This window comes from Pelmatolapia mariae, linkage group LG22, assembly GCF_036321145.2.
Source record: "Pelmatolapia mariae isolate MD_Pm_ZW linkage group LG22, Pm_UMD_F_2, whole genome shotgun sequence".
Taxonomy (NCBI): domain Eukaryota; kingdom Metazoa; phylum Chordata; class Actinopteri; order Cichliformes; family Cichlidae; genus Pelmatolapia; species Pelmatolapia mariae.
The window spans coordinates 19,891,033-19,906,107 of NC_086245.2; the positions used below are offsets into that span (position 1 = coordinate 19,891,033).

General features: G+C 39.7%; 1 protein-coding gene across 1 annotated transcript in view; it reads left to right on the forward strand.

Moving 5' to 3' along the window:
* Window positions 1-15,075, forward strand: part of gabbr2 (gamma-aminobutyric acid (GABA) B receptor, 2) — a 186,771-nt gene that overhangs the window by 100,812 nt on the left and 70,884 nt on the right. The window contains exons 5-8 of the mRNA XM_065470984.1: window positions 3,504-3,569; window positions 3,890-4,078; window positions 5,338-5,580; window positions 13,667-13,727. Of these exons, the coding sequence (XP_065327056.1) occupies window positions 3,504-3,569; window positions 3,890-4,078; window positions 5,338-5,580; window positions 13,667-13,727 (559 nt within the window). The remainder of the gene's footprint in view (window positions 1-3,503; window positions 3,570-3,889; window positions 4,079-5,337; window positions 5,581-13,666; window positions 13,728-15,075) is intronic.

Below are 15,075 nucleotides of genomic sequence, written 5' to 3' on the forward strand. Positions count from 1 at the left end.
CAGAACTCTTCCCCCTCAAGTATGAGACACACCGAGGGATGGTTCATTTTTCGTTACACTTTACTTTTTTGTCTCACTAAGGCAGCAGGGTTTTTTTTGTCACTGTTTTAATGACATTTTTATTGATATTAACTTTGTCAGGTCGTAAAATGATTGTGATCTAAAACTCAGACATCTGGCATGGACTTCGTGGCTTTAAAGCCAACAAACTCACAGCCAAACCTTGTATTCAAAATTCTGTTTAACCTAAAACTAACACGATGGCACCACTTCTCAACAATAAATTAGAAGCAACCTAATCTCAAACCTCTTTCACCTGTTTGCTCAGTGTTGTACAACTTATAATGTAATAATACACCTTGTGTAGCAAATATAAACTAACATTTGGCTCCATAGACACTGTGGATCAGCTCAAGATGAATGGTTCACACTGATAGTGTAATTATAAGTTTGTCTATTTTGTAAGGCCTCTTATTGATACTCATGAAACTGATGAAGCACCTCTGCTGGCCCACATCCCCAAACGGCACAGAGCTGCAAAAAGAAAATCCTGCTGCAGAGATCAAACACTCGAACCTCTTCACATTCCATTTTAAAGACTTTTATTTTGAAATCCTCACACTGATAATTGTTGTTCAGTTATTAGTGCCAAAACTTCAAACGATAGCCTTGTGTTCGTTCACCTTGAGTGAATTAGTGATCAGACACATCCCTGCACGAGTTTATATTTCATCATATCTGCACACCACACACTCGCTGCACAGTAATCAAACAGATGGGGGTACGGTTTTAGTAATAGCAACAACACGTAGCCCAGTACACAAATCACATCTCCCACTAGCTCATAAAAGACCATCATTAGTACAGTGTTTATATGTGTGTGCGGTGCCTAATAAGCCTTAAAAGTGCCTGATTGGGATTACGAGTTACAATATTACTCAAACGTTTATCACAGACAAATGACTCCTGTAAAGTTACAAACAACCCTGTCACAGATAAAGCAGTCAAGACTGCCCTTAACACTATACCCTGTGTCAGAACTATTATGGTAACAGTTATATAAAAGCTTAAGCAGTGAGGGTAATTTGGGGCTCTGTAGTGCCCCAGACCATCTGCAGTGCAACACAACACAATACACTCACTCATGCCCTTGCCCACAACTACACAGCATTTTCATGTTGTTGCCAGGCAGGCTAGAATTTATACTGAGGCTGTGGCCCATGGCCATAGTTGGAGTCATTTGGGTTAAGTGCCTTTTCTTCAGGGAAGAACAGTGTTATCGAGTAGCTGCTGGCACGTGTGTGTGTTTCTCTCTCTCTCTCTCGCGCACACACACACACACACACATACTCTATCTATCTATTTATCTTTCTATCTATCTTAGCCTCAGGGTCTTTTAGGTAAGATTTCAGTGACTGGCCGCCCCTTCTGATCTTGGAATGCATGACATATGGTAGCGACTGCCTGAGGGGTGACTTAATGAACTGTATTTGTGGGTTCCCAGGGCAATGGCAGTATAACACAGGTTGTGTGTGTGAAAATATAGCTCGCGTTAGTCTCATTCCACATTACACTTCAACCCAGACTATAAAACATGTTCATACATATTTCTTGAAAGGTACTGATATACAATTCTTTGCCATTTAGAGCTTCTATAACCAGCCAGTATTAGACGGATACATTTCAGAACTGCTTATGTGCTATAAGCAGTAGTAGCTACCCACATTCAGTGTTCAAGTATATTTTGCTAAGAAATGAGATCCTTTTATTACAAGGTAACTGTTACTAACACAGTTGTTCTTCCATTCAGTTTAATTTTCAGTAACATAATTGATTCCTATCATTTGGGCCTCCATAAGAATGCTTAAAATGACAATTATGATAGTTTTGATCAATATTGATATCCCGATTATTTATGATTATTATCCATTGCCGTCCAAGCAGAACACTGCTTTCCCATCATTTCACATGATTTGTACGAATGTGAAATAAAATCGGTCCTCTTCCTTCACCTAAGCTCAGTGCAAACGTAGAAAACAAATTTGAAAAAATACTTAATCTCTGCAGACAAATAAGGCGTTTTTTCACCTGGAACAAGTGAATATTCTATAAGCAAAATATAGTTTTTCACTCTATTCTTTGTACCTGTGAATTTGTGGATCTTAACAAAACTTGTAGCGAAGTATTCCACAGCTGTGAGACCACTCTCTTTACCCCGTTTTGCATACAGTACAAAATAATCCAAAACAATTGAATGAAGGGAGAAGATCTTTTGTCCAGTAAGTGGACCATTTTCATGAAGCCTTTGTTACTCATAGTGTTTATTGGGTACCTGTCTTTGGCCAAATGAAAAACATTTGCGTCGGTGATTTCAGTGCGTCTTTGCGACCTGAATGAATGCAAGCTCGCTTGTGGAGTTCTTAGTTGACATTGGATGGTTCACATTAGCTTCCCTTGTTTTTCTTGGCCTTCATGCATTTATTATACCGCAGCTTTTGTTTGTATACCCAAACAAAGGATGATGATCTGCTTTAAGGGACAAACTCTTTGCTTTCTGCTGTGCCAGACATTTGTAATTTGTTATATATCTTTTAACTTATTATTACTCATCCAGACTAGTCCAGGAAACTTCAAGCTGCACGGTATAAAGGGAGCACTTGATTTGCTATTGATGGAGCACACATGTCAAATATTGTGCCAAAATCATGAGATTAAAACTCAGTTAATTGTGTTTTTGTACAAGTTGTGTACACTGAGTTAACCTATATCAATATTATTTGGTTAGGTTTGGGACAATTTTATGTGTGTGTATTTTTAGTGGTGAGTTTAGTTTAGTTCTACTGTCTGCGGACACACAGTGTGTTTGCATGTAGGTCTGTGCTTGTGTTTAGGACTACACATATGTCTGTGCTCACTAAATGGCAGAGCCTGATCTTTTTTCCCCACCATGAAACATGCTGAATTTCCACCCGGGGACTCTGAATTATTTACAGAGACAATTACCAGGCCATGTGCCTCGAATACTCAAGCAAGTTCAGCCTGGTTTGCAAGCAGTTCTGCCTGCTGACATTGTCTCCGTTCTAATAGAAGGACTTTGCGATTTGGTAATGCCTTAGCCTCTCAACAACTGGTTTGTGACTCAGATCCCACGTACCTTGTAGCTACGGATTAGAGGATTACACATAGTAATGAGTATGTACAGTAAAGTAAATACAACATCTCTGATTCTGTGTGTTTGTTAACTGTTTGGCGTTATGGTAGACTCACACACAGCAAGACTGATCCCATAGCATATAGACCCATGTAGTTTCACCAAAAGACAGCTGTGTTTTTCGCCATTAAAGCCAGGGAGTCAAAAGATCACAATAAAATGCTTGCACGATTACATTAGGATTGTAAATTGAGATTGTATAATAAGATTGTAGTGCAGCATAATCCTGATTTCTTTCTATGTTTGAATAAAGTTAAATGTTTCCATTTAAGTAAATATGTATTTTTTTTAGGACAATGATGTGAGGATCATCATTGGCCAGTTTGATGAGAACCTGGCCTCCAGAGTCTTCTGCTGTGTAAGTTTCTTTATGATGTTGCCTTCTGTTGTATTGGCATTTTATTTTAATAAATGATAGAATTTGTCTTATACACAGTTGGTGCTATTAGTAAAATGCATTGTGTCATAAATATGAACAAAACTGACATGCTTTTTTTTAATCCTGTTTCAATAAGGCATAATTAAATATATCATTAGATGCACAGAATTTGGACTTTAGATGGTTGGATTTCAAAGTGTTATTTTCCTTTCTTTTAAGAACAACAAGAAGATTAGTTGTTAATCTGAGTCTCCCTGATTTTCCATTGCTCCAACCTCTGATTATTGTGCCCAACCCAGGCGTATAACCTGAACATGTTTGGGAGTAAATATCAGTGGATTATCCCTGGCTGGTATCAGGGCAACTGGTGGGAACAGGCCAACAACACCAACTGCACCACCAAGAAGCTTCTCACTGCCATGGAGGGATACATTAGCGTGGACTTTGAGCCGCTCAGCGCTCGGCAAATCAAGGGCATCTCTGGCAGGGTGAGTGACATACATCTCAAATACACTCTGATGTGCAGAAGGTAATTTTATACTGTATACTTAGAAACGTGAGGTAAATAGAATATTTTTTGTCTGAAAAAGCTTAGTGAAGTTTTTTAAGTCAAGTTTATTTTTTATTTTTTTTTAAATAAAATTTGATTGTAGCTCGTTAAAGTAGGGCTGCAACTAATTTTTCATTGATTAGTCAACGATTATTTTTATTAACGCTTATCTCCACTTCCTGTGGGCAAACCTCCTGTTCTAGGCTCCATTACGTCACCTGCTCAAGTCTGCCCACCTGTGAATATCAACCTGTTGTCTCGTCCCTCAGCAAATTAAAATAATGACCCAGTAAACATATGAATTTGAAGATAATCAAACCTATTTTTAATATTTCTCAATAGGATGGTCAGAATAAAAATTAAATAAACATTAGAAATGACTGTTACTTACAGTTTCTCAGATGAAGTAGTGTTCAATGCCAATAAAACTATTTAACTGATTATATAAATAATTAATTATTGATAATGTTAGATGGAATTTGACGTCACAGCTCCAGGGTGCCAGCATTTTAAATGCTCGTGCACTGCAGTAGTGCTGTCGTGAAAGGAAAGCTCAGCTTTCCACAGTCTGCATTTAACTTTCTGTGAAATGCTTTGACATTTTTTTTTAAATCTCTGTTTCCATTTTTTTTTCTCCATTCTCCTGTTTTGCCGTGGGCGCCATATTCTCCCTCTTTAATACTGAGTGCAGTTTTGGCCGACGATATAAGTGATACTGCCCCCATAGCTTCCTGTAGTTTATTGCAGTTACACAAACAAATTTTAAAAAACCCAAATATTAGTATATGACGCTTAACAATAAAATTCCGCATGGTCTAATTTTTATAGTCGACGTTATCGATTATGCTGACAAATCGTTGCAACTCTACTTTAAAGTTTTCCTGTAATAGTGTTTCGAAGACTCTTTGGAGACAGTGCTTTATTTCAAAAAGACATCTCTGATGCATGTTTTTAAACTAGAGAGCTTAGCCTAAATGAATCATGGGATCATTTCTTCCAAAGTGGTCTTATTTCCAATTAATTTTGTATCGTAATTTGTGTGGCAAATGAATCATTTACTTTGGGCCACACTACAACTGTTCCAATGACTTTCAATTAACAGAACAGAGTTTTCCCACAGAAAAGAAATAAAGTCCTATAAAGTTAGGAGAAGGACACTTTCTCTGTTTAATGTCCTCTCTCTTTCCCTCCTTCCAGACCCCTAAGGAGTACGAGAGGGAGTATAGCAGAGAACTTCAGCAGAAAGGTGTGGAGGCAAGCAAGTTTCATGGGTTCGCTTACGATGGGATCTGGGTCATTGCCAAAACGTTGACGAGAGTGATGGAACTGCTGCGGATAAAACAACGGCAAAACATGTACCACAACTTCACCGTGGATGACCGTGAAGTAGGAAAAATGGTGCTGGACGTCATGAATGAAACCAACTTCTTTGGTGTTACGGTAAGTTAGGAAGCGGGCTGTTGTTTAGTTTGTGAATCTATAGCACATAGCAGTGATAGTCTGACAGGTTTAGAGGTGAAATTGATTTCTTTTACTTGACTTACTTTCATATGGTGAAGCTAGAGCCATCAGACAAACTGACAAAGACACCGAAATTCAATGCACTGTGTGTAGGCAAAAAGTTCTCCCTAATACTGGTTAAGACCAGTGGACAAGTAGAAAGACTTTTATGTATAAAGTGCATGTACAGACAGCATCCCAGTCCAAAAAAGACCAAAAGTTTCTGAGAGTTTTCAGTTTTTCTCAGTTGCTTTGGTAATTTTCACATAACATTCTTAAAGATATATTTCCCACTCAGCAAACCCTCCAAAAACATTGAATTAATTTGTGAAAATTGCATTTTTGCATTAATAAATTAGTAATAGGATCCAAAAATCGCTAAACTGGTTTCATAAAGTGTAACTTTATAGGTGTTTCTCACATTACCTACATACGTATTGCTTGGCATATCTGATATGATACATCAACTGGTCGTAAGGAAAGAAATGTGTATTCCCTGACAGGCTGGTGAGTGGTTTCTGCAGTTTGATGGTGAAATCATGTGCAAAGAGGGTGCTGCACCAGAAACTTCATTTTGATTATTTTAGTAGCCAGCAGTCACCCATACTTTCATGGAAAATCCCAACTTGTCTGACTACTAGCTAAGTGGTGGTAAATCTCGAAAAAGTGCAACACAAACTGGAAATAAAGAATGTTCCCTTTCAAATTAAAAGCTGTGCTTCAGCACTGCAGCCAACACCTTTCAAAAGGTGTGACTTTTACTCTGCAGGCATATGGCCTCTGTCTCCAGTTTGTGTCGCACTTTTCAGTTTCACTGCCGCTCAGAGAGGAGCTGATGAGTATTTGCAGACGCGCCGCTGTCTTCTATGCAAACTGCAGGTGGCTGTGAAAATCTGTTGGTGATCAAAGCAACCGAAACAAGGTTTTTGCCAGCCTGTTGGGGGATGCACATTTTTCCCTAACTACCTGATGTTGTTAGATGGTCACAGACCAGTCTCTATGCCTGTGTGACTGGGGCTTAGGCAACTCATTTCTCAGTGATTGGCCTCAACTTCCAGCAACCACTCACCAACTGGTTAGGGAATACACGTTTTCCTCGTGACTTTTGTTTGCCAGCCGGTTTCTAGGCTTTTATGATTCAATCCTTTGGACTCTGATACTTCTTTATAACAAACATGTATGGCTACATTTGACAGAGTGATTTAATCAAAGTGAGTGTTGTATTTACTGTGTATTTGTTGTTTTAAGAAATAGAGCATTTACATCTGCAAGCATTATTAGGGAACAAATACCTTTCCTCTAATGGTCACACAATACAGTAAACTAATTACAGCAACTGTATGTTACAATAAAAAACAGTTATAGGAATGACTGATCATCACTCTGTTTGGCCACAGATTCACATCAGCCTCACAGCTAATGCCCTCATGTGCAGTGTAGCAGGGAAAAACCTGCCTGTATGTGCCATCCCACCCATCCTTTGCCACATATTACATGTTTCTATTTGTTGTTGTTTTCTTGCGGTTCCACCACACATCTGTAGTTCTTGCTGTTGGTTCCTTCATATTTCCAACCTCTTATAACTTTGTTGTGCTCATGTCCTAAAAATGTGTTATGATACTGATACTTCTAAGTTATACCTGTGAAGTAGGTAGAAGATAATTAGGTGGGCTGTTTGGCATGTGATGGCTTACACAATAAAATGATATTCTTCTTTCTAATAGTATTAAAAACTTCAACTGTGACTGGAAAATTGAGCCAAACGTATAAGTTATCATGCACATAAACTGTGTGGAATGTCAGAGCAGCGCACAGAGGTAATACAACACTGCTATGTTCGTTCTCCTTGTTTCTCAATGAACCCTAAAGTGATGTCATTTGGTGCTGCAGAAACACTCCACTGCATTCAGGATTGATCCTGGTGGCTATGCTAGCTGCAAGCAGCGTGTATACCGTATGTGTGTGCTCGGATGCGTGAGTGTGCTCGCGCTTGCTTCCTATTGAGCTGTTACAGGATATCTCCTGTTCCCTTGTAAAGGCCACTCAATTATTAGAGGATGCCACACTGCTCACAGCCTAGACAGCCGGTAGGCATGCAGGGCCTCACTCAGCAGCACATTACTCCTATTATATCATATTCATAACTGGGTTAAACTGCAACTGAGGATTAAAAAAGAATGGACTATGTTGGAAATTGCAGAGGTGCATTAGTTAGTAAATGCTCAGCATTTTGCTCATGAACATCAATAAAGTCCAGATGAAAGATTCACAGGACAGTATAGTTGCTGAGAGAACGCTAAAGAAAGAAATAAAAGAAGAGAAAATAGCCTTAGTGAAATTCAGCACAGGCTCCTTATTATTGTGAGGCCCCTTTGTGACTGATGTCCCAGGGGGTATGTGTGTTGTAGGACTATATGCAATTTATTATTTCTCATCCCTCTGCTCTCACCTCTCTCAGTGCAGACCTAGTCCGGCCTGCTGATCAGGAGCAGGCTGACATTGAGGCTTTCCTGAGAGACTCAGGGAAGCAAAGCAAAGCGGGAATATCAATGGCCACTTAACATTTCACTCTCTTTTTATTCCAAGCACACAAACGAAGATGAGGTCCTGATGCTGTTTGAGTAGACTAGCAACCTTATCTCCTCTTTCAAATGTATATCGATTTATATTGATCCTGCATGTACCTGTTCCCTGTGGAGCATCTACTTTACATTCTTTACTTTAGTAAATGTAATGATAAACATAAAAGGAGAAAATTGTAAAAGGAATTCAAATTTCCGAGTTTTTTTTCCTCTTAAAGTAGTAAAAGATGACAAATTTGAATTGAAATACAGGAACAAAGTTATTGTACATTACATCTAAATTCAGCATACTGTTTAAATATTCAATATTTAATAACTTTTGACTTAAGCGAGCCATCACGTCTGACTCTGTCAGTGAATCTATGACCCTGAGAGTTAGAGTTTGCCATTAAGAAGCAGCGAGGCAGCGATTTAGCAGCTATCTTTGTGAGGGTAGATACAATTAATCTACATGGTCTCATTTTGTTGATGTCCTTGCACATAGATGCTTCTTTTGCTAGTGAAATTAATTCTATAATACCAACAACAATCCCCGGACGTTTACAATTGTGAGCGTGAATATTGTGCATATAGTAAACAGCGTAAAAAAAAAGTGGCTTTGCAGAATAATTAAACGCATCTGTCAACAATTATGGCTTTTCTTTTAAGGGATTACATGAAATTAGATCAAAGCGCGCCCTGTATGCAGCACACGCGTAGCACATAGAAACCTCCACCCACACATGACAAAGACTTAGGGAGGCAATTCTTCACTGCATGCTTCTTTTTATGTTATTTTCAAATTCTGATTTAAGAAGGAAGCAGCTGTTACACAACTCAATTTTCTTGTGAATTGCAGTGACTTGTGCCAGGTTTACAAAAAGAATTAATCCATGTGCAAGCACTGGTGAAAAGGCAAATTCTCCCTGTTTAAATTCTATGTGTGCACGTGTGTGCTTGATCCTATAGGATAATACCTGACTTGAGCCTTGTGTTTTTCCTGCTGTCACGATTCTGCGCTGTGTTTTTGCTGTGTACACACTCGTCTCGAGGGACTAAGCCGTTCTGTGCGTGATCTCAGTCCTTCTGCTGAATCAGTAGCAGAGGCAACCGCAGCAGCAGGAGAGTGATCATCGAAGGCTCCATAGTATTGATTTGGAGAAGACGGCTGACATTAGCTGGGAGAGACCTCCAGAGCATAGAGTGCAGATAGCTGCAAGAACCAAGGAACCAAGGAATGATCGACACTGGAATTCATGTGGGAGGGAAGACGCAGCAGATTGTGATTGGTGGTTGACATGTCTGTGGGTTTAGGTCTGTTGCTCTTTTTTTATGTGGTCAGTGGTCATAGAGTTGGTATCAGTGTGTTTCCAAGTAATGGTGAGTAGCACAGCTTGAGGCTTGACAGTCACCTCAAACACACATACTCAGAAGAGACAGCACGGGAGGGTTACGTGTATTTGTTTTTCCACTTTTAATGTGTGTGTGTGTATGTGTGTATGTGTGTGTGTGTGTGTGTGTGCGTGCATTCCCACCTCAAACCTCGAATTCTCACAGGATGTTACACCTGCAGCACACAGACTGACATCTCATTTGACCCCAGCACTCCTGTCACTGACAGTATTCTCACCTCAACAGACAAAGTGATACATGGCCGCCTCCACCATCTCACCTCAGAAAGACTTTTTTCACACACACATACATTTCTGGACACAGTGATTGCTCCATCAGCCACCACTGTGGCACAGCACTGAATTTCCTTTCAGTAGTAGCCTAAAAATACCTGGCTGAGTCAATACAGTCTAGTGAGGTTGCCAAAACTTCATATTATCATGATACGTTGTAGAAAGACCCGAACAGTAAGTTCATAATGCAGTCTTTACAGCACAGACATTTACTGTATTTCCAATTAAGATGATCAAAGTCTTTGTTCCTCTAAACATTTGGAATTCTTTGCATATTCTTGAGACATTGCATACACTTTAGAGGCGACAACTTGGGGGCTGTTAAAACAACTACACACCATTTCACTGAGGTTTGTGATAGCTCCACTTTTGCTGATATGAAGGACAATTATGGTGGTTATGCTAATGTTGAGTGAGAGCATGTGCAGCATGCAGCTACTCTAGAAACCTGGATGCATACACTTAGAGTCATTATGGGTTCAAGTCAAGTTCTCCTGTTTTCAACTCACATTGTCTGACCCTGTTTACACACCACAGTTATCTCAGTGTAATGCCTAATGAGCTGAACTGCATTACGCTGTACGATCCTCCTTAGGCTTCAGAAATAATTGCGTAGCATATTGTAGAAAAGTGCTGTGTGTGACAAAAGGAACTTGTTAGCCTTGACAAGTCAGATTGACACTGTGGTGTAAAATTAGCAGATCTGTTTTACATTGCCAAGGTAAAAGTAGCGCTGGAGACGGTGTCCCAGGAGTATCTCAGACATGCATGCGTTATCGGGGGGCACATGCATGCACATAGGCATGATGTGGCATCATTTTAAGTGCATACACATAGACATGCATGGATGTGCATACACACTCCTACAAACATCAAAGATGCCACACAAAGACTCGGATTCAAACAGAGGGGTGGGATCTTGCACAGCTACTTCAAAGCTTTCCATCTTTTTGAGGCAAAATTGGCAAAAATCCGTCCCCCACATTCCCCTCAGCTCTTTTTTAAATCTATCTATCTATCTATCTATCTATCTATCTATCTATCTATCTATCTATCTATCTATCTATCTATCTATCTATCTATCTATCTATCTATCTATCTATCTATCTATCTATCTATCTATCTATCTATCTACAGTCAGGTCCATAAATATTGGGACATCGACACAATTCTAACATTTTTGGCTCTATACAACACCACAATGGATTCCAAATGAAACGAACAAGATGTGCTTTAACTGCAGACTGTCAGCTTTTATTTGAGGGTATTTACATCCAAATCAGGTGAACAGTAAAGGAATTATGACAGTTTGTATATGTGCCTCACACTTCTTAAGGGATCAAAAGTAATGGGACAATTGGCTTCTCAGCTGTTCCATGGCCAGGTGTGTGTTATTTCCTCATTACCCCAATTACAATGAACAAATAAAAGGTCCAGAGTTCATTTCAAGTGTGCTGTTTGCTTTTTGAACCTGTTGCTGTCAACTGCCAGGATGAGATCCAAAGAGCTGTCACTACCAGTGAAGCAAGCCATCATTAGGCTGAAAAAACAAAACAAACCCATCAGAGAGATTGCAAAAACATCAGGCGTGGCCAGAACAACTGTTTAGAACATTCCCAAAAAGAAGGAACGCACTGGTGAGCTCAGCAACACTAAAAGACTAGGAAGACCACGGGACACAACTGTGGTGGATGACCAAAGAATCCTTTTCCTGGTGAAGAAAACACCCTTCACAACAGTTGGCCAGATCAAGAACACTCTCCAGGAGGTAGTTGTATGTGCGTCAGAGTCAACAATCAAGAGAAGACTCCACCAGTGTGAATACAGAGGGTTCACCACAAGATGTAAACCTTTGGTGAGCCCCAAAAACAGGCAGGCCAGATTAGAGTTTGCCAAACGACATCTGAAAAAGCCGTCGCAGTTCTGGAACAACATCCTATGGACAGATGAGACCAACATCAACTTGTACCAGAGTGATGGGAAGAGAAGAGTATGGAGAAGGAAAGGAACTGCTCATGATCCTAAGCATACCACCTCATCAGTGAAGCATTGTGGTGGAAGTGTCATGGCGTGGGCATGTATGGCTGCCAGTGGAACTGGTTCTCTTGTATTTATTGATGATGTGACTGCTGACAAAAGCAGCACAATGAATTCTGAAGTGTTTCGGGCAATATTATCTGCTCATATTCAGACAAATGCTTCAAAACTCATTGGACGGCGCTTCACAGTGCAGATGGACAACGACCCAAAGCATACTGCAAAAGCAACCAAAGAGTTTTTGAAGGGAAAGAAGTGGACTGTTTTGCAATGGCCAAGTCAATAACCTAACCTGAATCCGATTGAGCATGCATTTCACTTGCTGAAGACAAAACTGAAGGGAAAATGCCCCAAGAACAAGCAGGAACTGAAGACTGCTGCAGTAGAGGCCTGGCAGAGCATCACCAGGGATGAAACCCGGCGTCTGGTGATGTCTATGTGTTCCAGACTTCAGGCTGTGATTGACTGTAAAGGATTTGCAACCAAGTATTAAAAAATGAATGTTTGATTTATGGTTCTTATTCTGTCCCATTACTTTTGGTCCCTCAAGAAGTGGGAGGCACATTTGCAAACTGTTGTAATTCCTACACCGTTCACCTGATTTGGATGTAAATACCCTCAAATAAAAACTGACACTTTGCAGTTAAAGCATGTCTTGTTCGTTTCATTTGGAATCCATTGTGGTGGTGTATAGAGCCAAAAATGTTAGAATTGTGTCAATGTCCCAATATTTATGGACCTGACTGTATCTATCTATCTATCTATCTATCTATCTATCTATCTATCTATCTATCTATCTATCTATCTATCTATCTATCTATCTATCTATCTATCTATCTATCTATCTATCTATCTATCTATCTATCTATCTATCTATGCTAGCCAACTGCTAACATAAAACCCAGTTAAATGCGTAATTAAGGACCTCTGTAAGCAGATGGTGGGCTGAATTAATTGAACAGTGTTGATGCATCAAGAGGGAGACAGAGATAAAGAAAGGATGGAGTGGGAAGAAGAATATAGAAGAAGAAAAAAGGGAAAATAAGGTGGAAGTCACAAAGACACAATTGGTTTGAATACGTCTTATGATACTGCCAAAAGTTGAATTTTGCTCCATCCTGTCTAAATTTGCCAGACACTTCCTGGCCTGAAATTGCTTATTCTATTCCTTTGGAGATTGTTCCATTGTTATTTTTAGCTATTGTCAGGTGGTTGTTCGACCAGTAAAAGCACACCTTGACAAAAATGCATTTCGGTCACAAACAGCTACAACAGCTTTTTTTTTCTTAGCCACAGATGAGATGCACTTAAAGAATAGTTTTTAAACTGCTCTCTGAGCTCAGATTTGCACCACTGCTAAGTGAGTAAACACAGTTAAATCATTCTGCTGTGCTGACCCAATCTCGTTCCAAAGATATTAGTAAATGAATTGGCTGAAGGATAATTTTGTTTACTTCTATAAACAGATCAATTTTGGCCAGTTCTAATCAAATGAGATGCAGAGTGCAGGAGCCGAGACTTTTCCTGCCAACACTCCAGTATCAGGAAAGCACTGTGCATAAATTTAGTTGAAGTAAGCTTCTATTTTTTTCCTTTTTTTTACTGCTTAGTTCAATTTATACCTTAGGCTGCAAGTTCTTCATCAACAGAGTATGTTTTAACAATTTAAAATGGTTATGGAATGATTTGAGTTAAATTAATGATGTTATATTCTTCTTCTTGTGTTTCCTTTTTTTTTTCCAGGGCCAAGTCATGTTTCGTAATGGAGAGAGAATGGGCACAATAAAATTCAACCAGTTTCAAGGTATGTGTGGCATCACCACCTGTCTCTTTTTTTTTTTTTTTACTATAAATTAGACTCCTGGGGTGTGTGGAGCCTATCATAGCTGACACAGGCCAAAAGGGAAGAGTACACTTTGGAAAGGGGACCTGTCACAGGGCCAGCACAGAGAGAACGAGAACGAGAGACAAAAACACACAGTGTCACATCCACTCATACAGCCAATTTAGAAATGCACGTATATTTTTTCGACTAGAGGAAACTTATGCAAGCAGATCGAGAGCCTGCAAACTCCACACAGAAAAGAGCCCAGGCTGACCAGGATGTTGACAACAGTAGCCTTCTTGGTGTGAAGCAGTGAGGGTGGCTCGGTATAAGTGCAAGTGGCCCACTTTTTGCAGCTTTTGTGATTCCATCGCTCGATTCCCTCCACAGGCGTGGATGTGTTGGTGACAGAGAAGAAAACACTTTTAGAACCTTATTTCAATGCTACTAGCATAGCAATTAAGTATTTAATCATTTAAAATTTCACAACACATTATGTGTTATATGAGAAAAATACAGAACAAATTGATTTATATTTAACGCTCACTACATTTCCCATGTCACACCCTCCTGTAGCCATCCACACTTATTCGTAACATGACTCCAGACTCTAGAAGTATATTGCTATGATTTGTTGAATACGAATTACTCACATCTCTGTTCAATAAGAACTGAAGTTGTTTTGCTGTATTATCACAGCCATCTGGTTCCAATTAAAAGGCTGCCATTGTTCATACCATTGTCTATAGCTGCAGCAGACACCTATTCAGAAGAAGGAGAGGCTGAGAATATTTCCACGTTGGAAGTTAGATGCTTTGTTCACATATTTCTATTATTTTTCTGGAGAGAAAAATTTGCTGTAAGAACTGTTTTCCAGAAAAATAGGCATGAATTGTATAGACCATTTGTATTTCTGGTGTGGAAAGCTTCCACAGGACTATCTGTGTGGTCACATAAGACACATAAGATGAACAATAAATTGCAAAACCTTTAACTATGCCCTTTACTCCTCTGGTATTATAGGATTTGTGTGCGGACATGTATATGAGAAGCATGCCTCGGTAATCTTTGTCCTCATATGGCATCATCCTGAGGTTGTTTTGAGCCAGTGGGGCCTGCTGAGTGGGAGAATAACCCAGAGATTGCATCTTGATGCAGGGGATTCCCAGCTCCCAGGCTTCCCAGACTGTATGTAGCACACTGCATGGCGCTGTTCAGTCCTCTCTGCCTCACCATCTTATCTTCCTGACTGCAGAGGGGCTTGATCCCTCTGGCGGTTTGCATCACACTCCTTGTGTGTGTGTGTGTGTGTGTGTGTGTGTGTGTG